This window comes from Colias croceus, chromosome 15 (assembly GCF_905220415.1).
Source record: "Colias croceus chromosome 15, ilColCroc2.1".
Classification (NCBI taxonomy): domain Eukaryota; kingdom Metazoa; phylum Arthropoda; class Insecta; order Lepidoptera; family Pieridae; genus Colias; species Colias croceus.
This window is the reverse complement of record NC_059551.1, coordinates 4,500,638-4,527,772: the sequence shown is the minus strand read 5'-3', so window position 1 is coordinate 4,527,772 and position 27,135 is coordinate 4,500,638. Positions and strand designations below refer to the sequence as shown.

At 32.3% G+C, this 27,135-nt stretch overlaps 1 protein-coding gene across 8 annotated transcripts in view; it reads right to left on the bottom strand.

Annotated features, from left to right (window-relative positions):
- LOC123697877 (dual 3',5'-cyclic-AMP and -GMP phosphodiesterase 11) overlaps positions 1–27,135 on the bottom strand; it is a 194,564-nt gene that overhangs the window by 41,794 nt on the left and 125,635 nt on the right. For all 8 annotated transcript variants that reach the window (XM_045644442.1, XM_045644444.1, XM_045644437.1 and 5 more), the window contains 4 exons: positions 26,793–26,909; positions 22,424–22,598; positions 14,997–15,142; positions 8,284–8,434 (listed from right to left, as the gene is read on the bottom strand). In XM_045644442.1, coding sequence (XP_045500398.1) covers positions 8,284–8,434; positions 14,997–15,142; positions 22,424–22,598; positions 26,793–26,909 — 589 coding nt within the window. The remainder of the gene's footprint in view (positions 1–8,283; positions 8,435–14,996; positions 15,143–22,423; positions 22,599–26,792; positions 26,910–27,135) is intronic.

The window sequence follows — 27,135 nt, the reverse complement described above, 5'->3', positions numbered from 1 at the left end:
GCGACAAGATTTTAGTCTGACATTTACAAATCACGTTTGCTACCATTTTGTATACGATAAATATTTATTTAGGTCTTTTAACAATAATAATATATTAAAACAACTAACACTTTTAGCATATCGTACGAAATATAATATTTAATTTTGAAATTCTTGACTGACAAAAATTTAATCAGAAAATAGTAATAAATTTATTCAATTTACCTAACTCTTCTTTATTGAGGGTAAGTACCTACTAAATAAACGTTGTGTCAAGCACTTTTTCCACGTTCGATCCCTTTAAAAACCCCGCTATTGAATCGAAAACTTCGATAAAACGATTTAACTCTATTTCTTTGCTCTTCTATTTATTTCTACTAACTGTGATTCCCTTATTTATGCTCCCAAGCGGTTTGGATAACTATTTAAATTTTCAAGCATTTGAATACCACAAGTACTTTCACAAAATTTGCAATATCTAATCCGTATTTGTCGTCTACCATTTTGAAACATTTGAAAATCCCTGCCTTTAAAGATATCCTATAACATATGTAGACATTTTATTCATAGGTTTGTTTATACAAGATTAGGTATTCGGATCATCAAAAAAATTATTTTTCAATTTATTTGAAAATATTCAAGTTTTTTGAAAAGTTTAAACTAGATATTATTTTGTTATACTAATGTAAATTATGTAGCTCCGTAGTGACGAAGCCATATGCTACGCGGTCGACCATAAATATGCATATTTCCTGTGAAGTGCAGCCAATATGCCTTCACTCTTAAAAATTTCATTCATATGGAATTTATACAGGTTTGGAACATTATAAATTATCCACAAAATATATTCGTTGTTACTTTACATGCAACTGATGCATCGGAAGCATTATTATAAAAAGTAAAATGCATCTTCCACATTATATTATTGTGATTCCTTAAAGCAGATATTTTTAACCTGTCACTGGTCACAATTGCATTCTATAAAAACCATCAATAACATTATCAGTTGCAATAACTGACAGCAGTTGGAAGACACCCAAATATGGTATTAAAATTTATTATTATAAGCTAACGCTAGCGAACAAAATCTTTAGTTTCACACTGCACATAAATTATAGTAGGACGTCATATCACATGATATACACTATGTAGTTAGCATTTTGCGGCGAATCATATGGCTTCAAGCCAAAGACGGAATTACATAGTGTTCTATTCATGCCTAGGAATAGTTCTAGTGATAAGATTTCATCCAACTGTAAAATACATACCGTTCAATTAGATAATCACATGTACTGTATAATATCATACTTTTGTACATAGTGCGCGTTGTTTTCAAAATATCTCCAAAAACTAATTTAGCGATTCAACATTCATTGTACCTACATATTAATTGTACCTACTTGATAACTCCAACTTTTAGAAGTGATAGTGAAGGTCTTTCACCACTGAATAGCGCTAACTCATAGAAATAAGTGCACCAATAAAAATAATTCAAAGCCAAAAGTGTTGTAAACAAAGTTGTTGAACGATTTCCGATACAAGTCGCGGTGATTTATCGAAGTTTTATACACGCGTGTATCAGATAGATAAACTTCGATAATAAAACACGAAATACGTTATTGCTTTTCATATCAACGAGGATTTTTCAAAGTTCAAACACTCGGCCCGTAATAACCTTGATTATGGAGATATCAAGCGCAAATTGACTGACAGAGTTCCATTAAGATAACGCATTTTCAAAATCCAATGCAAACAATAATAATGTATTGTCATGCATAACTCACGATAAAATTAAAAGCATTTGAAGACTGACCCATTAAAAATTAAGGTCAAGTACATTGTAGTAAAAACACTTAATGTCAACAAGTGTAATCGTCATTTGTTGAAAGCGTCGCGTGTAGGCGTTTTAAAATAATGTTTGTAGCTGGGAATTACAAAGGATAACATATAAACAACAGATAAATCAAGGAAATAAAATCATGTAAGTATTAAAAAAAATATTTTTTGATCTAATCTTTAATCGAATTGATGGGATTGCCACTTCAAGCATACTTCTAACTAATTTCATAATATAATATATTCCAAAAAATTCAAAGAATATATTTTAAACTTTCGCACACAAACCATGTTAAAGTAATGAAACTATAGTAGAGCCATTTTAATAGGCAACATTTGACAGTTCAACAAAATTCAACAACGTAACCTAGTAACGACGACATAGAATAACATGATATTTCGTTTTGTTAGAACTGCACATTTGCTTAACTTTTTTCAATTATGATTACATATTTATAATAATAATGACCGATACAAGTAATTTTAAGATTTAATTTTACTGATAAACCATACTAAACATACTAAACAATTTCTGAATTGAAGAACTGACGTCGCTACAATTTTGTGTCAATAAACCTTTTTTCTTTTTAAATACTAGAGACGTTACTCTTAAAATCGAAATCTGACATCTAGAATCGAATGCATTGATTACTTGTGAATAAAAATCATCATAAATTAATAAATTCGATTGACAAATGTTTCAAATCCGTATCGATTAATTCACTTTAATCGATGTTTTTAAGCAGGTTACCTCTCTTCGAAGATAAAATTGATAGACGTCAAATGTTGCCTATTAAATTGGCTCGACTATACGACATTGGCATCACGAATGGCTCGAATAGTGGGTTCATCCGTCTTCAAGTAAAATGACTCGCGAAAACTTTGCATACAAATGTTTAATCTCAAACGATGAAAGAGTCAAAGACCCTTAAAAAGGAAAATGTTTCACAAAAGATTCAACCGAGACTCGATAAAAATAAACCACGGCTAAATTCGATTGTACTGCATGTTTCCTCCGCGGGGGAGGAATTTTTATATCTCACTAAGTTGGAGCTACTCAAGTTTACATGAATTCTAATATGAGATGAACCTGAAATATTGCATAATGTTCAAGATTTCTGTTTCTTGGAAATATAAATGAAACGGTCGGAACAAAACATGTGTCGCATGCAAAACAGAATGTATTTGCCTTTAGACCAAATCGAGGTCTTCACGAAACCACATGGCACATTTTTCATTTATATTTCTGAGCTTTGTTTGCCTTTTTGTATTTCGTTACGAAAATTGCAATGATGTTGAAAATACCGCAGCACAATTAACTTTGTTAAACGTAACATACATCTTAAAAGATTACAAGTTAAGTACAACATTGTCTGTCTTTACATATAGTAATCTTTACATCATATGACAAAGTATTACATCTTTACATAAAGTAATACTTTGTCATAGTTTCCCCGTAAGTATTAATTTCAAACTGACGGCAATATTGCCCCGGTACCGTGTAATTTTCGACAATTGCCCTCATATTAGCAAAGTTGAACGCTTTACACGAAACGACCCTTTTATGCGTCTTCTTGAAACCGTTGAATCTGAATAAAATGCATATGTACAATCTAAATCTGCCTTAAAAAGGGAAGAATTATTCGATGACATGACTATCAGACTATCTATTATTTAAAAAATATAGACGAGAAACTATTTTCCTCCATCATTTGAGTATTATATTATTATGGTAATTTATCCAATGTATTGTTATGCCTACCTCAATAGAACTTGAAAACACACGTACGATTGCCATCGATGCCTTTACATATTTTCGCAATATAATTTACCCACATGAATACGGAATATTGGAGAATCATGTACCGCGTCGTAGTCGACGCTCCTTCCAATGTTTCAAATAATATCGATCGGACAGAAGATGGTATAGAACTGTCATTATAAGTTGTAACTTCAGCTCCGCGTTAACCTATTAAAAGAAGTTTTCCTGGTAAATTTTTGGGACTAAAACAGGGTTTTGTTCCGTGAAACCGTTCTAATTGCTGCTAAATATTTTAGCTCAAGTTTAGTACTCATACTACATTGGTGCAAATGGAACTTGATGAATTAATCCCAAGTAAGCCTGACCTTGAGTACAACAAGCCGCAATTGGCCACTTACATGAGTCAACCGCACTACGGCGCCAGCGAAACGAGACCGCCTTATAAGAACATGTTATCAGTAAAATGATGAACACATTATATTAAATCACCTCAACTCTAAATAATTAGCATAGATTAAATTGCAGTAAATGTGTGCCGTGTTTTATGTTAACGTGATACGAGCCGTGGTACATTTCTATCTTGTCGCAGACGGCAGATTACATGCCATGAAACTTTTAAGTAATTGCAATTAGTAGTAATAGCTGGCGGCAACTGCCTTGTTTAGTAATATTCAAATGTAATAAGTTTATGTTCTATGACGAAAATGATAAGAAGGTTTTGAAGACTTTATTAAACTGATATACTTCGAGTAATTCGATATTCTGGCGCCTTCAGCTTCGGTTCGATTTCTTCGATGTCTACACAACATAGGTACATTCCACGATCCATTATGTGTTTCTCCAAAATATTCTGTATACATATCGCGATAATTCACTGCTCTCGTCTTTATTTGATCGTACAATCCGATCAAACGTGACGTCGACAAGGCCTCGCGAGCGCTAATACAAGCCCAGGATATTTATAGTTGCGTAACCGTGATGTGTTAGTCATTTATTATCGAGTTTAATATTACTTTCACTTTGTTTCCCATCCAATATAACCTCTATCGGAGAATTCATGAACTGGCAAGATTGATAGCACGCCATTTATCCTGAAGGCACCGCACGAATTATTCATGTCTGGTCGATCTCACGCCTCTAACTTTTGAAAACATTATGGCTTAGTCTCACATCCAATATGGGCAGAAGTGGGTTAGTGAAAAATAAATGTTTATTATCCGAACAACTATAGGTAAGTATTATAAAACTTTCTATTGATTCTGTTATACACAATTCACAAATGATTATTTAAAAAAAATCCCTTGTTAAAACTTCTAATTCCTGAACATAATTTTTTTCATGCATTAATTTTGTCAAACTTCGCAAAGCTCCACATCCAGGAAATACTTTAAAAAAATAATAAAACACATCAATTTCCGAGGGCTCTGGCAAAAAATAAAGAGCACAGTCAAATTAAGACGATGATGGATACCGTGTCAATTTTTTGCACGACGCGTTACTGAAATGCGCCTTTAGAATAATGGTTGGTGCTTTTAGCCCTAATACGAAAGTTGATGAATGAACTGTCTCCACAGGGCACAAAGTTGTTAAATAAAAACGAGACCTTTGTTCGTTTAATTAGGTTCATTTGTCATCTATAATAGACTATGCTTGGATAAAAAATTAACGATTTTCGGACTCTGGGGAAGTCCTCTTTTTAATGTCCGAAATTGTTATATTATCCCATAACATGATACTAACATTCCGAATCATCGTAACTCTGACTATTTTATGCACTTTGTTGTTAGTTGGGTACTTTATTCTGGGATTTTTTTTAAGGTAAGATAGATTGTCTGAACCGCGATGGATCAATTATTTAACCAATAAAATTATGAGCGCTGTATAAATTATCCGAAAACATAATTCAGTGTAGTTGAGTTATTATAATGATAATAATATATAAACACAATCTCTGATATTCGGTTAAACCACAATAGTTTATTTCGAACTACCTAAAATCCATACTATCCATACTGATATTATAAATGCGAAAGTAACTCTGTCTGTCTGTCTGTTACTCAATCACGCCTAAACTACTGAACCAATTTGCATAAAATTTGGTATGGAGATATTTTGATACCCGAGAAAGGACATAGGCTTCCTTTTATTGCGAAATATGTACCACGGGCGAAGCCGGGGCGGACCACTAGTTTATTTGCCCGGAATAAGTATTTTTACGCCGGGATAGATATCGTTAACCGGGTCAAGTTCTGTGGCTCTCCACACAAATAATATATGCATATCGTGTTTGTACATTGCAAATTAATATTGTTAATTAATTACGCTTAAACAAAGTGCACTCCGAATGATTAAAATCAATTTTAATTTCTTCCACGAGCTCGTATATTTCCCACATCGTTTTGCGTTAATAATAATTATACATTTATTTATGTACAAATGTCACCGGTACATAATTTTAATTAATAAGTTTTCGCATGACATGTTTATGCTTTTTGAATGAATTAAACGTACGCTGAAATACTTTTCGACAAATTACTTTAATGAAAATGTTTGCAAGCGAATTCTGTAAGTGTAATTGAAATAATTAATGTGTTCCGAATTCTGCTTTCGTTTATCCGACCACATACGATGATAATTAATAACAAATATTGGTACCTTTAAAATCTCATGATTATTTTTACTGTATGAAATTTAAATGAATAAAAAGTTGAGCTTTTTCAGGGATATAGATTTATCATATATTGTTACGATTGTATTTTAGAAAAATACAATATTAATAAGATACTTAGATATTCTATACATATATTTATATTAAATACACGTGACATAATAAAACACGACCACTCGTACGCAACTTCCAATCAACGGTTTGTCGTGCGCATTTGAAGGGTCAGAGAAAAGGGACGACATTGAGGAAGGTCGAAAGTTTTATACCATACAATATTCCTCTATAAACAGGTATCATAGAAAATTCATTAAAATCGCGTATACGATTGACGGGTGTTTAATACATTTCAATATTTAAATAATTGTTTTACTATTCAGCCATGGCTGTCCCACGTCTGGGCTAAGGCCTCTCTTCTCTCCATCGACGTCTTCCTTAAATCTATATACAAATGAAACCCGTTTTCCTTGATCACGGCTTAATCGACCACGACCGATTTCGATAATTATTTTTCTATAATATTCCTTGAAGTAGGAGGATGGTTCTTATGGAAAGAAAACTTAAACATGTACCACGGGCGAAGCCGGGGCGGCACGCTAGTTACTTAAAAAAATTGAATATCAATAACAGCATTAACTGTTCTTTCCAACTATCGAATTAATAGAGTAATGAAACCATCACGCTATTTTCATTGTTCGCATTAATTTTCCAATGACATTATGTTGAAAACTACCACTCATAATTAAGGAATTATAGCAATATCGTATAATCTCTAATACAATGAATACATTACCATCCAAACTATTAAAGAATGAGCTAACAAAACCGTATTATAATAATGCATTCTTCACCTCAAAAATTCTATTTAAAATGCAGATGTAAAGAAAAACTGTAGGAAATTGTAAAACGGCTCGTTTAAACTTTAAAGCGAAGCTCCAACATTTGGGTATCCCGGTTCGCAGAGTGTACTGAATGAATGAGGTGTTTTATGTTTTATTTTTCAACCTTCCTACATTTTCTTTATGCACCTCTTAATTAGTGAAAGAAAGTACTATTATAAAGATTTTTTCCCGAGCTACAATCAACTTCAAAGCAGAGTAAGATATTTTTAATTGAATTTCATTCGGGAAATGCAATATAACTCCTTTGAATCGTTTGAAAAGTAACTCACTGCTTTTTTTTAATTTCTTTATGAAGGTCAGTGCAACTAGAAATGAAAGTAACGAATTCTTTAGCGACGTATACCTACCTAAACATTTGGACTTTTCTTTTGGTTAAACTTTTCTTTGATACTTTAGCTTGTGCACTGCTTAAAACTAAACACATTTAACACAGTGATTTGCAAACGTGTTTATAAGAATAACATGTAAAAGCTAAGCAGATGGTTTAATATAGGGTTATATATGGCAAATTCAACGTCCATCATTTTTACTAAGCAAATGCGTCTCGAACTGTGAAAGACAATTTCTCCCTAGATCTTTAATCTGGCATATTAAATTTAGAGCTGTAGCCATTCATCTTCTCTGACTTATGCTCGCCTTACAAATTTATGACCTATCTGTATATATAACCAAATAGCAAAAAACTTACATATTAAATCTTGACAATATTATTTATTTTCTTCGTAGCAACTAGGTATAGCTTGTATCGGCAGTAAAAAATGTATTGTTTTCCATTTCTATAATGGAATTATTTGTATAAAATGTCCTTGGTGTCACAATAAAGATTTAAGGCATAATATCATGTTTATGGTTTTTAATATATATTTAGGGATTTGCTTAATGAAAGAAAGCTAAGGAAACAAAAAAAAAATCTTTATCAATAAAAAATGATAGGTATACTATGGAATACAGAATATCCTAATTTCAAAAATTAAATTAAAACATATGCCTAATTAGCCAGTGTTGTGATAAAAAAGGCCACTACTCAACATGCGCAGTATAATGCAGATTCAAAATTATTAATGATTTTTCGTAGTCCTTTGTTGGAGAGCTACCCAATAAAATTACATACTTTCAAACAATAAAATAACGCAACATACCTTATACGCATCAGGTATGTTAACAGGCTCGCCGCTCTCAGCCACGTAGCCGACGATGCCGCTGCCCCAGGGTATCCTGATCTCCTCCAGCTGTTCCATTTGTTCCGGGGTCGACTTGGAGCACACGTCGAACAGCTTCGACACCAAACATCTGCGGACAACACCTGAATAATTACCCTTCAGAGCCATCTTTTGTTTGTGGAAGACGGAATGGCGACCAATAGCGGTCAAATAAATATTAATATGCAACGAATCGTAGCTTATTTTACAGTGCCTTCTCCACGTACCGCATTGAAACATATTATATCGTTGTTTTGCTTATATCAATGCAAATTTGTGTAATTTATGTTTCAGCGTGGCACGTGCAGCAGGTAAAAATCGGTGATAAAAATGAATCGTGACCTTTTTATGTTTTATTTTTCAACCTTCTATAAGACATCTTTAGTTGTCGATCAACAAATTAGAGAAAGTCTCAATATCCCTTTTCACAGATCTATGTACGAAGCGTTATGAAAATTAAACCAATCATTTTCGCATTTATGCCAGCCCAGTCGAGGTTCCCTTAAGATATGGAATACTGAATAGCCAATCATATTATAATCTGTCCGAGATGCTAGACAGGCGCAAGACAAGAACGTAATCGAATTCCTAATAGCCGCCAGTGGAATTTCACAATCGGCAAATAGCTCGGATACATTTAATAAAATCGCAACGACTTCGAGGCACCGACGGCACGAACAAGACGGAACGCAATATGTTAGCAACTGTTTTGCAGACAACGTTTACAATATGTAAAATATACGATATATTTTTAAAAGATGTATCAATGAATATTATATTGGAAATTTCAGTCTGTCTTGAGATACGTGTGTGCATACGTAACACACGTATATAATAAAAGAATAGAATAATTGTTTCAATAATAAAAAATTCAAGATAAAAGCTTACTTACAATATTCACTACGATGTAAAAAAGTTGTTGCATTTAAAAAAAAATATAATAATGTACAAAATATTGCCCTTTTTCACATGATTGAGTTCATCAATCCTATTATAACATACTTATTTCAATATTTACTCAAACAAATAAAAGGTTCGAAATATGTTTGAACTTTTAAACTTAAGTTTCTTTATTAATAATTCTTTTTGTTATTCATCGACTGAAACTCTAAAGACGAGTATTGCTTGTACAAAAGTTGAATCATTTATCTGAAAATTGCGGCCTATAAACAACGAAATCTTGACATAAATTACGACATGCAAAGGTTCACCCAAAAACGACTGTCATAATTCCACTTGATAAAGAAAGATACGTCGGGCAGATACACGGGCTCTACGATAACTAGGAATCTTGTAACTGATGACGGTACTCGGGAGTAAGATTTGTGGCGATTTGCGGCAGGGCTTCAGACATTATCCTTAGAATAATGACAGTGATCAATTTATTCCGTTCCTTGAAAATTGGCGTCCATTTTCAAGACTGCAGTCAATCATAATGGTCCTGTTGAGTAAAATTACGCAACGAGATTCCGTGGTATTGAATTTCGTGGCTAATGAATGTGCCTGGTATTGTACACCCTAATTACTGTAAAGCCAATTCCAATGGGCTGATTTATTATTTGCGCACTATCATCATAATTAATATTTTAATAATAATTAAAATGTTCGTTTTATTTACATTTTTGAATAATATGAAATAGATTATAGGTAGATACTAAACAAATGTTTTAACTAGGTATGAGTCGCTGTTTAAAACTGTAACTCTTCTTTAATTACTGGATATGATTGTAACACTTAAATTACAACTTCGCTGACATGTTATGGGCAGTAAAATAAATAATTAATTAAAGAAATGAAATTGTAATAAACAAGAAAAGCAAATGAAATAAAAAAATGTATAAGTATTACTTACAATGATTAAACATTAGATATATTTCTGAAATATCACCACATGTACAATATCAAACTTTTGACCCGAACCGTTAACCCTAAAATCACTGGTTTTTACGGGTTATCTGAACAAAAAAAAGTTCTCAATTAATAACACGATAGCGATATAAAATTTATACAAATTATCGTTCAATATACATCGGCGTTGTTATCGACACCGATAACCACGGAACATAATCGTCAAGACAACGCATACTCGTGTCATCTCCCAAATTCCCACATGTTCGCTGTGAGCGTGATTTCCTCGAGCAGGGGGGTCGCCCCCGGCCCACCCGCCGACCTTAACCTTAAAGCCAATGAAGACATATCAGTCAATTCTGAAGTACGAACGTGAAATTTCGAATGCCATTCTTCATTTGGATTCCATACGACGAATGTGACGATTAGATTACGAGTCGTATGAGTAAAGGTCCCCTTGGTGACAGGCTTTATATAAGTGTTCTTGTGAGGGCGAGCAAGCAAACGCGTGTAACCTATGCGACTAAGAGGCACTTATTCATTACCGATATATTGCTTATTTTGCAAATTGTAGCAAATTTTGTTTTGAAATTTATGTAAGTTGATAAAAAAAGTTTCCTAATTTAAATTATAATTCCTAATTTAAATTTCCTAATTTAATTCAAAGAATAAATTTTAGATATTTTTATTTGTAAAAAAAGGTGAGACAATCAAGGCTCAAAAACAATGCGAAATGCATATAATCTAATGAAATCTAATGAAATCGCGTCGCAAAAACACATTTTAATGGTGCTATGTTTCGCACAATTATTATTTTGGGTCATGGATGTTAATCTGTTGCATGCATGTATGCATTCCGAGATATTATATAGCGAATGACGACATTTGTTTACATGCTTTAATTAGTGGGTGGACGGTTATTAATTGGGACCTTCTTGGATAAATAAACAGGTATTATGTTTCCATACCATTGTTTTATTTTCTATATGTACATTGTACATTGTACATGTACTATTGTTAGTCGCGTTTACAATTTACATACTAGTTCTAACAGCAATCGGAAAGCCAAACTACGTAGGATTATATTATCTTTAGACTTTTTATTTCATTTTCTAAGTTTCTAGCAACCGGAAAACTCAACGCACAGATTCTAGATACATTATACACTATACAAAAATATATAAAAAACATGCATTGAACAGAACTAGTATAACAATTATGTCGTCGAAACTTCGTACGGGCGAAAAACGGGATCTCTTTTTAAAGGGACTGTAGAAACGATGACAAGGCACAGAAACGCGAACATTGCAAACGTGAAAACAAGGAACGATCTCATTTATTCACTCAAACAGACCCTTGAATAAGCAAGTGTATCTACTAAGTATTAAGAAATGCCCCAGACTTTCTAACTTCATACTTAAAATTCCTTCACGTATAAACTTATATAGAGACTCGGCTCATTAACTTTTATCTTGTCAGACAAGCAGACATCTGGTTTCATTGGATTAAAATCAAAAGAGTCCCTCTTAGAGCGGCAAGTTTTGTGACGATGTAAACTGTCACGCCCCATTTATTAACACTTCTGCGGACCCTCCAGACCTTTAAGTGTATGTAAATTGGATTTTTACGACAAACTGAAACTGTTGCTTTACCCCGAATTTGAATAATTCTAAAAAGAGACCTTTCATTAACTTACGAGTATTATGTTGAGACCGTAATTTCATATGCATAAACTGTATTATTTGAAACGAAACGTGTCGTAAAAGTCTATAAGCGGTACAATTAATACATACAAATATAATATTTTAAGGGCTAATTCATATTCTATTATTTACATTTTTTACAATAAATATTTATTCCTAAACAAAGAACAAAATATCCATACTCAGAAGACAATGTGCACAATCGTGATATGATCTGTCTAAGGAAACTCAAATCGCGGGGAAAAAACACATTATATGGGTGAAGGGATAACATCCACAACGTCAGTACTGTTTCGTATACCATTACCACCGCGAAATTGAGCGTGTAACCGAAGACAGATTGGAACGATGAGACCCCGAGCCAACCGTACCCTTAGGGAGACAAACTGAGCGCAGAAAGTTAAGTAACTTGGATTAAAGCCAGCGCGATAAACAATACGAAATATGTTGACGAAATAGCCCGATCCACACTTGACAATATAACGAAATAATAGCATGTCCTACTTGGGATCCAGAGCCCGTCATGAATATGGATGTGTTATGATAACATATTATGTTCATGTAAAATTGCTTGAGACGTAGACTGCTATAATTTACAACCGTTCCATATACTAGCTGCTATAAAAAGATGTGTAACAACTTCGTTTAAATTTAATGTCGTTTTCATTGTGGTATTTATATGCTACGAAAGAAAAGATTCAAAGAGTTGTGTTATGTAAGTTAATAGTTTGATGAGTCTTAAAACTATAAAGTGCACCAATTCTTTTTAAATTTCGTAACTAATATTTTAGTATTTTCCTTACTAATTGAGGAAACTTAACTTACTATCGTATCAAATCTCATCATATTTCTCTATTTTCCTAGCTTCCCTTTAAAAAATACGAAACGTTGACCATCACAAACAGCAGATTCCTTAGAAAATTGCTAACCAGCTATCTAGCTTCTCCCAAGTACAGCTGTATTTTTGTATTACTGTATTTTTATATTACATTGAAGCCATGAGAATAAAAGCGAGAAACAGACGCGCGTCGTTAAGTCAACAAAATGTGTGGGATGTCCGGCATTTATGCGAACACTGGACTTCCGATTTTTTTCCTTTGTCACGGTCCAATAATGAGGAAGGTCTGTACTAAAACGTTTTATATGCCGGCCGGCGGACAAAATTTGCTTTCATCCCTCCGGATGTGACTTAACCTAATCCTGTTTATCTTTTTACGCTGTCTGAGTACTATTCATATTCGCTCTCAACCGTTCCTTGATGGAGCTTAGGTGTTGTGCTGTTTTTGGTTTTTAGGTTACGCTTTTCGTTTAATCAGGTGAGTATGAAGAAACAATTTATTTATTTGTTAAGAAGTGTTTTCTATATATTATGTAGTCTATAACAGAATTGTTTGAGAACATTTACTAAGTATAGGTATGATCTTTGGTAATTTGTTAAAATTTAGATTTCAATTAAAGTTTTAAGTGCTAATTCTAGCACGTCTAATTCAAAGACTGACGCAATCCGATACACAGATGTCGTAAATTGGTACCTGACCTGCAAATACTTGACACCACACCCTTAGCCATTAACAATTCAAACACCCGTAGGCTTACTCAGAAAACACTCGTTACAATCGTGAGACGCTATGTGAGACCTAATCTATAAAGATAAGCATAATGTAACCGCCTGTGTGATTTAATCCGGTTCAAGTAGCGACCTTACGAACCCCATACCAAAGATCATAACAGGTGAACTGTATACGCTACATTCGTGCTTACATCGCAGAGACATAGCTCATATTCGCATATAGACAAACGCTTTTCGGAAGGTACACTCTGTAATTCACAGCGTGAAATTTAATAATGTCGTCTGCTTATAAAGAAGTTCTCTGGGGTTCAGACCTTGTAAGGATTCCGCTCGTCTTTACATAATTATACACGTGAGTTTCCTTTGCGATTACAATGATTCCGTAAAATTGAATAAGCATTTCTCTTCTTATGTCATTATTTGATTTACAGAAATAATTTTAATTTGTACAGGAAAGGACGGAGTGCTTTGTTTGATCAAATAATTTCCTCAGAACTGTACTTAGTACTTATTCTCGAAAGCTACTTATTTCTTCGTTAATTTATTTGAGAGAGCTGAATTAGATTATAATTAATTTAAGGTTTTGATGAAGTTCAACAACGGGTTAAAAATTTATTAAATACTTTGAATAAGGTATTTACGAAAGGTCCAGTAATTAATTAAATACATTGATTTAGATAAACGGCCACTAAATTATTTTATAAGTGATTCACATATTATTTTATGTTATGATATTTTAGCGATTTCTATATAGCTTTAAAGAACATAAAATGGCCGAAACAAAATTGAATTCCGTATTACGCTTTTCTGATTCAAAATTTTTCTGTAAACCTATCAATTTTATATTTTCCGTCCACATAAAAAAGAGTAAAAGTCCAAACTTCTGTTCATTCAGTTGACAAACATTTGAGTTCATTCATTAGGTAGTTTAAATTAGAGCGTAGCTTGGTATAAATTTTCGAGTTAGTCAACGTAACAAGCCTGTCATTTTCATGTGTGTAGAACAGGTTAAATGTAGAGTTAGTCAGATTTCGCATGAGGTAATAACAGGCTTGAAATTTTGGTAACGTTAGTCTTAGCTTTTGTGCAGTGAACACGTTGTTGTATTTCAAAAGAGCAACTGTTTGTTGTTTTCCGGGATTTCTCTAAAATATTTCTTTTCGTTTGTCTACCCACGCTCGCGGAAAATTGTTCGAACCGTCGCGTCGACTTTATAAAATAATGATTAAATCGCGCTTAAAATCCGTTAAAGAGTCTTTAATTTCTAAGAAATAAACGTCTTTACACCTCATAAAATAATAATTATTGTTGAAAGTTTTCATTAGTGTAATAAAAGCACATCATATTTGTTTATTTAAGTGGAGAATGTCTTTACACTCATACTTCATGAACCACTAAATTAAAACGTCTAGGTTCTGCCTCATTCAGGCCATTCTACTATCGAAACTCTAACTATTGTTTCTACCAATTTCGGAGGCGATATCACGTATATGTTGCAGCATTCTTCCCCAATAAAAACAATACTAAATTACCTGCCATTCTGCGGATTCGGTGATGCCGCCTTTTCCCCCTGCACGAGGAACAGCGAGCCCCGGTCAGCGTCGAGCAGAATCGACACATTCTGTAGAATCTTGTGGCAGAGTACCCGTACTTCCAATTCGTTGCATATATCCTTAACCTGGTGACAAAGATTCGGCATTGAAAATCTAACATACAATAATATTTAATTAATATGTGTATACTAACCTAATACATTATTTAAAAATTAGTTCAATAAGGAGGCTTTATCATAAAGCGAGAAGTTCTAAAGACAAATAATATTATAAGAATTAAAAACAATCTTTTCTAAAATTCACTAATGATAATTAAACAAGACTCGAAAATTCGTAATGAAAAACGTCGCTGTATTTACATCGGAATTTTCTACATCTATTGTGTCTACAAACTTAAAAGGGAGAAGGGTCTATAAAACGACATACCACTAAAAGGGTTCATGGAAACTGCCAGAAAAAATATTGTATGTAATAAACATTGTTCATATACTTTTATTAGGCCCTATTTGTTAGATTTAAGACCGAACATTTCATATCTGCTTTTATTTACTGTCGTAAAGTGAAGCGGAATAAAAATTAAAAGCAGTACGTCATCATAAATATGACTACAGACGGCTGCAGTTGAGTGCTCTAACAGACTGCTTTATAAATTCCATTTTTGTCTATTTACCGGCGAAATTTCCATATTGAATTTTACGACAGCTGAATTTAAAGTGCAATTAAATTTTTTTGATTAGATGGAACATGTATTGTACAGATATAATAAAATAAGTTCCTTATGACCCACCACCAAGATTTGGTGCATATTAAATGTTACATAATGAAGTCTTTCCCTTTTCATAATATCAAAAATATTATTATATATCTCAAATGAGTAACACACATATTCACTTTTCCCATGAAATATTAAACGGAATTCCATTTATCCTGCAAATGGAATATCAGTCGTTATTAGCTAAGAATAACGTAAGAATCATCACAATAACATTGTCACATTATGTACCGCATATACTCGTATCTTAGGGATTTCTCCAATTATTGTTGGAACGGTCACGTTCAACCTAAATCCACCATTATATTAATCATTTCTCATATCAATCGAGACGTGAATGGATTGCGATGGCAGATTAAACAAATGTTCAGCCGTGCTCGGGAAGATCTTGAAATATGATACGTCTTTGAATTGGAATCTCGGCGTCTTAGTTAAATACTGGAATATCGAATTTAAAGACACGCTTTATGCTTTATGGATCTTCAAATTGGAGACTACCTTCTTCTAGATAAAGATCAAAGTTGTTATTTAGTATCTAAATTTAACTGAATCAAAACTTAGTGTCTAAATATATACAGAAACACCATAATCAAAAATAGCAGTCTCACAATGTGCTTTAGCTAATTCCTTCTGCTAATTGATTACTATGAAACTCTGTATTTCTATAAAGATTCATATTTCAATAATTTTATAGATTTTCATACACTTTAATTATATTGTAAACTGTAGTCTCATGAAAATGCATGAACAAAATTTTATTCATAATACATTTAACTTTAATATCCCACATAACACCCTTACAAAGTTCACACGTCTCTATTTCCCAAGCATGTATATATATATTATAAACTTGTTCAAATCTCAAGCAAACCGAACAGACGGAAATTTGTTCAGAAAATCGGAAATAAACTGCGAAACTTACTTACAACGACTCGGAACGAGATAAAAGGTTGGTGAGACCGAGTGTAAAAATCATTCGCTACATTTTCAGAACTAAGACAAAACCACTGACCTCTATAATAGTAATATCTTTATTGACTAACGGACCACCCTGACTTTTGCTGGGTTATCTAACAATTGGGAGGCAATAATTTATTTTATAGGTTTTATAATAAAATCTTAGGTTTTGGGATAGTTACAGATTTATATAATATAATATTATTCTTTCTAGTATTGATGCCCAAACTTTTTTCTGGAGTTAAAAAGTATAGGTACTGTAAGGATTCTTATAAGTAGGTAATTATTTTTGAAAATTGTAGTTACGAATGGTATTGGGTACTACGTAGTGTTTTCATAGTCTGCAAGTATATTAGAAAAAGGCCAATGACTTCACTAAGAATATCGTAGATCGTAGGTAAATACTAAGTAATGCTTTCGTTATAAAATAAAGATTATATTGTATCTATAGAAACGTTACTTAAATGAATTGCCAGAATAAAATTACATACCTACGATAAAAAAGAAATATTAAAAAAGAAATAATTCCATATACCTACATACGTCTCGAACACAGGTCTCGAATATTCGTAATGTACAATAATGAAATTCAAATTACCTCTTTAAACGTCTAACAAGCAATTATGTTTAAAAAAACATGAGTAAGCATGAAAACAGCATTAAAATATACATTTGTTTCTCGTATCTACTTACAAGAGTTCCAATACGACCTCCAATTTTTTATTCAGTCAAAATAAGAACAATATTCTATACACACCATACACACTGCCTAATAAACTGACTTACACAAACTAAATATACGGGTCAGTGATCTCTATTAATACATCTTTGTATTCATATACTTTTCTGCCAAATTATCCAGACTCTAATCCCACTTATAGCAAGACAGCCACGATTCACAGTTATAATTTTTATCATAACACAATTTATCACAAGTTAATTAACTACATTGAAGGGCGTAAATCAGTGTCAAGGAATTATAACATCGCCATATCAAAGACCCTTCCGTAGGCGCGAACGAAAACATCAATTAATATTCGATAGCTCAACGTTTTCATAACACATTCTGTCCCTTTATCAAACGAGGGCTATTTATAGACGATCCAAATAATCGATTACCACCAGGAAACCTTTTGATACTGTAAGATATTCATTCAATGTAAACACTGAAATAGTAATAAAGCGAACAATGATTTTATTATGTCTTCCTTTACGCTCATAATAATAATAGTCTATTTGCTATTTCTCCTATAGTATTATGTGTTATTTATAATACAAAATATCGTAGCAAGAAAACTAGACAATACAATATATTTCTCTATCTAAATATTAACTTGTAACACAATCACATTTCGGTCGATGAACTATAAACTGTTATAGATTGGTACATTGTATTTGTGTAACAAAAATTTATCTTCCGTCGATGCCCTTATTGTTGGAGTTCGTGACTGTTTTCACTAACTATGTAGGGGCGATCTTTATTATGATTCCACACCAGAAATGACACTAATCGAAATACTTTTATGTATGTAGATTAGATGCGAATAGAGTTTGAATGTTTGATAGTTTTAGACAAATACACGACACTGAAGACACAATTATTGAAGGTACAAACAAGACCCTAAGGGCCTAGTAATTTTTTATTTATACTGTTAAGTTTCCTCTTTTGTGCATTCTAAATGTTTGGTTCACATTCCTTTACGTAATAAAACTGATTATGTTTGTGTGTATTAAGAAACAATAATACTTATAAAAAAAACCTTACAATATTATTTTCTACAATAACGAAACTATACCGTAAATTGAAGCCACGTTTATACTTCAGATATTTTACCAATCTTAAACTTATGATTTCAAGCTCCAATATCCTTAGCATTCATCGCGGGTTTGCTTGCATTTCCTATAAGGTCTAACGCAATTTCCGAACGTAGTACCTAAATACGTGCCGATCCGGATAATAGGATATTGGCTAACGTAATTTTAGAACGTCTCCCGAAAATGTTACCCCGTAATTCCCTGCTAATATAATAACGATGACATGACTGGGTACGTCATGTCAAATTTATTCATACGTTTATGTTAAATTGGTGGTGCCAGGACTCAGGAGTAATATTGAGTATTCTTTATATGTATGCTTTATTAAAATAGTTAAATTATGACATAAAACAAGCAAGAGTTAGGTACCTTATAACTGTGAAGACGTTATATCCATCAGTCAACCACTGAGTTTTAACGTTAGGAAAAGCGAAATATTATATCGAGTGAAATATATTTCATTACGTTAGCTAATAAGGACTGGATAAGTAATTAATAATCAAGTTTTAAATAATTACCCAACTGAAAATTATCAATTTTAATTTTGTAGATACAAACGACGTAGAAAATGAAACATTTTAATATTTTATCTTTTAAATAACAAATTTTCTTCTAAACTAACTTGAAAACTGCTAAGACGTGTTATGAAACATTTCAAACTTTTATCTTTTTAATAATAAATATACAAAACTAACTAAAACTTCTAAGACGTATTTACTTGTGCGTCGTTTATATTATATTAATTAGCGACATTGTTTCGCATTATGCAATAACACTTTATTACGTAGGTCGTAGAGTGTAAAACATTTATCTCTCTCACATGTCATATATACATTATATCTGATAATTTGTTTAATAATAAGCAACATAAATATTATGAATAAGATAATATTCATGTTTAATTGTTAAGGTGTGTATTGTGTGCCATTTGTCATGATTTATGAACGTCATTATAATGCGGATTACTTTTTATTAATCGTAATAAATATTTTTAATTTACATAGTCGAATAAACAGTTATAAAGCACATGTATTGCATTATATTCAATTCGTTAATATTTGAACAGTTCAAACATTAATTTATTTTTTATCAACTTTCGAGCTAACAATCTACTTGTAACTATATGAAATATAACTTTCAATTCCTAATAATATAAAATAACTCACACATTACCACATTGAACGACAACTTCATAACCTTAATTACATACAAATTTATCAGCGCCATTTAAACAATATACGAATAATAAGCCGAATAACTCTTTGAAAATGCAATAAACGAGCGATTAATATTAACAGCCATAATTTACATGACGTATAGTTACAAATTAATGCATAATGGCCACATTCAAAACCAAATTTGTGTGGGCGTGTCGAATATTGAAACCTTATAACGGGCTGTGAAGCCTACTTTCATTACATAGACGCAAGCTGTCGCTACTCTCGCGTGTGCAAGGAAATGTTATTAATAAAGCATAGTACAACGGTAGTAAATTCTGTTTATTTGCTACATTTGTGTCTGAAGTTAATATGTAGTTTTCTTATGTAGTTGATAAAATAAGTTTATTTAACGATATAGCGATATTGTCACCACTCGCCTATGTTTATTAGATTTTGTAGGCAGGCAGTATGACCAATAATCATATGAGTAATTTACATGTTTACTCATTGTAATCCAAATTATAATTTTCAGTGCGATTGCCTTAACATAAGCAGCTTTGGTCACAAAATTAATGTTCCTATATGCTTGTGTTAATTATCATTAGCATTGCGTATTGAACATAGTGTAGAATAATTTAAAACAACTTGAAACTAAATGATGATTTTCAGGAGATAAAATAGCTAATAGTAATTAATTTACAAATCTACAAATTTATATGAAAAGTTAATTTTATTTAAAAGTAATGAATAAACGTGAAAAGTTTGTAATTGCGTGAGTTGAATTTTCGCGTGAAATTATACAACCCTGAGGGATGAAGTGTCTCGCTTTCAATATTCTCGACGCCTCCCGCAAACCGCTTACTCAATAACATAAAAATATATAAAATGTATATAAAGACACAAAACATCATACATATATCCAAAATATATTTAACGGCTTGTTTGAGGCGCGCTCGTTAACCCGTTTTTTAAGCATCGCATTTGTTTAAAAGCGAATATGAAAGCTATAAAAATATATAGGTAGGTACATACAAATTCGAGAATTTGCGCTTTTTAACCTATGAATTAAACATATTGCTTCACGCGCAAGCATCATTGTTTATTTAAATAATAATCTTGTAATCAGTTTCATCTTAATTGTGAATACATCTCTTAAATCAGTATTGCGTAAAGTCCAGTCTGCGAAATTCGCACAGGGGATTAACCCAATAGATAGGTGTTAGTACCACAGATATAGATAGGGCACGGCTTGCAAACGTTACATCGCTACGGACGGACGCCGCGTGTGTTTACATATTATAATTATTATCAAGCGGGGACCCCCATTATCAATGACCTCCCGGTTCAGAGGCCTAAATTGGTACACATGTAGATTGTAGACATATCGCGTTACGTTGTATGTGTTATCATAATCGTAGTGTTTATGTTTATTATGCTCGTAAAATGTGAACTCACGGTTCGGACGGCGCCAACGCTGACCGTAATCTTAGGGGTGATTGTTGTACAATAGTTTTTGGTCGAGATTTAGAATATGTTGTATCATTCGAATTATCAAGTTCTTTAGAAATAAAAAAAATAACGCGATTATTCATTATAATATTACCTACTAGAACTAATTAATCAAGTCCTTCATACTGTATAGAAACTACACCATAAGAGTGTTAAACTATTTTAGGGGCGGAACAATAAATAAGTTCTTTATCAAAGAGGATTACACCTACATTAACAGAATGATAAATTTATTATATGTGTTTTTAATTAACCGTTCCGAAAATGTTTATTGCCGTGAAATATACATTAATTTAGCACAACACAATTAAGTCTACTTTTGTGAGCTCAATTGAGATTACTTTGTTTATAATTGTTGCTTTTTATGGAGCAAAAATATACGTATATTAATAAAATGTAATATATTTTACGTTTCAATTGAATAAATTCTAAAAGGTAGACACTAAAAGCTTTGATACATAATATTATCCATAAAATATAAAGTAAATTTATTAAAAGGCTCTCTGATATCAAAGGAAACTACACAAATATTTGATAAATAACTTAATAATTAGCTTTAGTGTCTACTTCAATGGGCTGAAGATCGTTTGACTTTGCCGAATAAACGATAGTCAATTTGCTTAAAACAAATAACATTTAAAAGCTGTACAAAGGGCAACTATTTGTAGAGACCACGATAATTACATTTTAACTATCGGAATAGTAAACTTTAATCGACTTCCCTGTAATTTTCCATGTTATATAAATATTGTTTAATATTCAAGTTAGATCGTTTTATCGGTTTTGCATGTTTAAATAATCACTTTGCACATCTACTCAAATCTATTTTCCTTTCAATTTCCATACTTCTAAACCAGAGTTAAAAGTGCATCTTCAACCTACCTACCCCGGAATACATCGATATTAATTATGTAGCCATTGAAACTTGTACCTATGTACCTACGCGCACTCAAATAAATAAAGTCAACATTATTGCTCTTTTATCAAAGTAAAATAAACGTACTTAATCAACATAATTAACATCTAGTTGCAAACACATCTCGTGTAGACCGTTTAACAATATCCTATTATAGAAAAACAACCAAAAAATAGAATTTTTATACGGCCTGCATTGCTCATTTTTTACTGATTGTGTGTAATTCATAATGTAATGTTGTAATGCTAGTGAGCCTTAATAAATAAATAAAACATACCAGTTCGAATATCAGCTCCTTCTCGTCCAGTTGCTTGAGCTCGTGCCGCGACCGGCGCTGCGGGCGCGAGGGGGTCGCGTGCGGCTGGTCGCCGAGGAACGTGGGCGTGCCGTCCACGGTCGTCACCAGCGGCTTCAGAAGACCACCCCGCTCGAACTCGTGCGCTGAGATCTTTCTGTGGACGCATTGGTACGATTAATTTTGGAATTGTTAAAGTATATGAATAAGTTAAAGTATAATTTCACATTCCTACTTTTTACGTTACGTTTGTGTCTAAACACACCTACTATACTTCACAAAAGATCACTATTACAATCACTAAAATGATGGATTAGTCGTAGGTAGGACGGGGTGATCGAATTTCCTATTGTTCATGTTGTTCTATTGCAGGCATTGAAATAAAAGTTAAAAAGTGGGAATGTGAAATTATAAATATCTTTGACATCAAACGCGTTCCCAAGAGAAGATGAATGGGCATAAAGAGATATTGTATCTATATGAATTTCTTGAATTCAAAAATACGTTTAAGCACGTTATTTACATACTTCTATAAGTGTTTTTATTTTATTTTATTTGTGTTGGCTTTAACGTTTTTCTGTCTTTCTTTCTAGTTGTTGAAATATAAGTAGGTATAATTTATTAAAAACATTGGAAAAACTGCTCGACAGTCTGTAGGTGTTACATAACGGTTAGAACTCAGAACTTACTGTCCTATGGCTAGGTATTTTAATGACTTAGAGATACACACCTACTGACAATAATTATAATGAGCGATAACCATCCAATATTAAACAAGTTCACAAACTTGAAAGTATGACTCAGAATTTCCATTTCTAACATTCATGGTTCAATTCTCACACATTTAAAATACTATAATATATTTTTTTTTATTAAATAAAGATATACATTTACTTATTTTACATTTTTAAATATTTTCACTAAATACTCAATCCAAGTGTTCACAAATCATTCAATTAAGATCTATAGGCTTTTTCCACGAAAACATTTAAAAATACGATTCTAAAAACGTTCGGAAAAAGTGGAAATACATTTCTTTAAGCAAATCTTGAGATTGAGATCTAGTTAGAATAAAAGTTGTTAGAACATTTTTCATCCAGATTCAGACTTCAGGTGTTTTTATTATAGATTTATTACTTCCATTGAAATCCTACTGACGCCTAAGTGTCTCAATCACAAAAGGAATCATCTTTAGAAGCCTTTTATAAGGATAAAAAGTTTTATTCTACTAGGTAGTAAAAACGTACAATTGAAAAATTGTTTTACGGTACTTACAATTAAATTTGTCCAAAAATTTTAATGAACGTGTAGCTAGTACCTAGTATATTATTTTTTAAGGAATTTGTCCTTCAATTTATAGAGGTACTAGCTTACCGCCCGCGGTTTCGCCCGCTTTGTCTAAAACCTAATAAATTATATACTAAAACCTTCCTCTTGAATCACTCTATCTATTAAAAAAACCGCATCAAAATTCGTTGCGTAGTTTTAAAGATTTAAGCATACAAAGGGACATAGGGACAGAGAAAGCGACTTTGTTTTATACTATGTAGTGATATACCTAAGGAGGTAGTCTATTTATTAAACAGCAAACTGACAAACTTATCATAGGTACCAGAAAAGACCCTTAAAATTCAAATCATAAATGATGTTTCTTACGACACCTCTCCATATTTCGTACGAAGTCTAAGCGCCGGTAAAGTAAAACCTCTTTCAACAGCAAACACAATTTATTCTTTTGTCACAGGGGAATCCTAGTGAAACCTCTAGTGCCGTAAGATTGATGAAGTTTCAATTTTGGCAGGTAAACACGGTATTACATAGGTATTGACACCCAAATGTTTTATTTTCTACATTTAAAACAAAAATTATTATCATAAAAAATCCAACTACTCAGTGTCACTCTCACGACTAAGACGAATATATACGACACCACTCACACTAAAATCCGACGAGCCGTATACCTAAGCTCTAGGTCGTGCCAAAGAAATAAACAAACCTACATACGAACGTAAACTCGTAAAACATAACCCTCGTTCTGTCGCAATCGGGCAAAAGGCATTTATTTAAAATATTAAAAAACATGCTAGGTCTATCATCGATTGCAATCAAATACCGCTGGGAAAATCCAAATTATGTAACATTAAAATTCCAAAATTTTATGGAACAATACTAAAATATGATACTTATGCTATGCTATAAATAATAAAAAAACCTGTCTAATTTTCTAATAAAGAAAATATAACCGTATATTCTTGATACAATTTTAGGAATTGATTTTTTTTTATAAATATTTGAGTAGTACCTATTTATATTTAAACCTTCAATAATTTCGTTAAACGCATACAGCATTTTATAAGTACCTAGTTTTGACTTCCATATGCTTTTTAAAAAAACTTCTCAAAAAAGCTAAAAAGTCAGCGGTAAGAGCCTAAATTCTTTTTTCTGGTTCCAATAATGACCGATATAAAATCGATTTTAACACATCCTATCATCGAATGATCCTATTCGATAGGCCATGTCGATTACAGCATCGTTACAATGCTAACAGACTATCAATGGCGCCTGGCCAAGTCTGAAACAGAATTTCGTCCATAAAAATATGCGAAAATTATGCGTCAAGGGTGTAACAGATTTAACATTTAAAAGGTCATGTCGTACTTCATTTAGGCATAATATATGTTTTATAAGTTCGTATTGTTATCACTACTAAATTATACAGTCTTTACGTTATACATATATACGTTTTATATCACACAAAAGAGTGTATTCTTAAAATCACAACATATTTTTGTATCGAATAACAAAACTACTAACTATTCAATAGATTTTCATTTCAATTACCAAAACTTGAACATCAGTCTAAAGTCCATTAATAAATAAAATAGATTGATGTTTAATAGTTAATTACTAGTATAATGTTACCGAGTTCCCCCTTGATGATAATAAAGTGACATAAATTATGAACCATTCAATTTAATTCGGTAGCATTTATCAATGTGTGTTTGTTGTACTAGACAGCATTAATGAAATTGTTACAACATGATTGCATCATTATATTTACGGTGTACAAAATATATAATTTCTTCTATGCAAGCTTTTAATAAATATAATTTTTAGACATCTAAATGAATATACGATGCGTCAACATCGTACAGTGATCAGTTTGAGTATGAAACATGGATGTAAATATTTCATTGCCGCATTTCTTAATTCTTTTGGGAAGTGGCAAAACGTACTGGCATAAAAATTGTATTGGCAAGATTACCTACAAACACAATATGTGAATATAAAATATTCCTTTAATATTTGATAATATATTGTAACAATCAATGAGAAGCAATGGAACATTCGTTTATAAATATTAGACTTTTGAATAGATTTAAAGCATGATTTATTAATTATAAGTACATATTATTACCATGTGAACGCTATAAATCACACAACCGCAAGAAAATACTATTCATATTGCATTTAAGAAGCGTTTTATAACATTAACATTATTATATAGGTGTCATCGCATCAGAAAGTAGCGTTTGTAATTTATTACTTCTTATTATAATATAATCTTGTTTAAATTTACACATCACATAATATCCGTTATCATGAGCAAATAAAAATCGTGCGACTGACAATGGTTATTATTTGAGCAAGTACTAAATTGCCAACAAAGTGTAGACCGGATCTGTTTTATGAGTAAATAAACGTTGTGATTACACGAAGTCCCATTACAAACTGCTTTAGGCTGGATTTAGATTGCTTTTTGAAAGCCGGGTACAAGAAACACGCTGTTTGAACAAATGTCAAACAACTTCTTTTAACGGTTTCAATAACACTTATGGTATTATTTTAAGGATTTTATATCTCAGGGATGAAATAAACGTATCTCCCGGAACAAAGCCGGAGATAAACCTATTAACTTGGAAGCCTGGATATCTATGGACAATTCTGTTTATGTAATCCTTTGACGAATAAAGTCGATCTGCGTTGTGCATTTGATTACTGATACAATCGTTCTCAAAGCCAACCAATCTTTTTATTTTTACTACCTGTGCACCGGCTTTAGACGTATTGCTAAGCTCCTATGGACATTAGCGTGACAATCATCTTCCTATGGGGTCTTCCTAGATAAATGCGCAATCTAACACAGAAATAATTTTCTGAGAAATAATCTTATGTGTTAATCCAATTTAGTAAACAAACATATATAGGGTTATATAATTATGTGTGCTAAATTTAATTATAATCGGTTCAGTAGTATTTGCGTGAAAGAGTAACAAACACACACACACATCCATCCTCACAAACTTTCGCATTTATAATATTAAAGTAGGATAAACTATTAGAACATTACCTGACTGGTGTAGTGGCCCCAGAGCCAGAGCCTGCCCTGGACGGTGATGCCAACTCCGCGCTCGGCGGTGTCGCGTGCGACACCAGCCACGCATCAACCACTTGCCTTGGCGCTTTCCTGTTGGAAAAATAATATGTTTAAATAGATCAAAGAATACGTAGGATATGTAGTAGCTGAAGAATACATAATGAGTACAAATTAGTACTTTGAACGTAACTCTACACGATACACGTTGAAAATTTGATGCAGCTGGTAACAGAGATCTAATATTTTTTTGTCAAAAATAACTAAATATAAGTTAAATGAGGGCATGAAAAAAGAAAATATGTACGGCTATCATGCG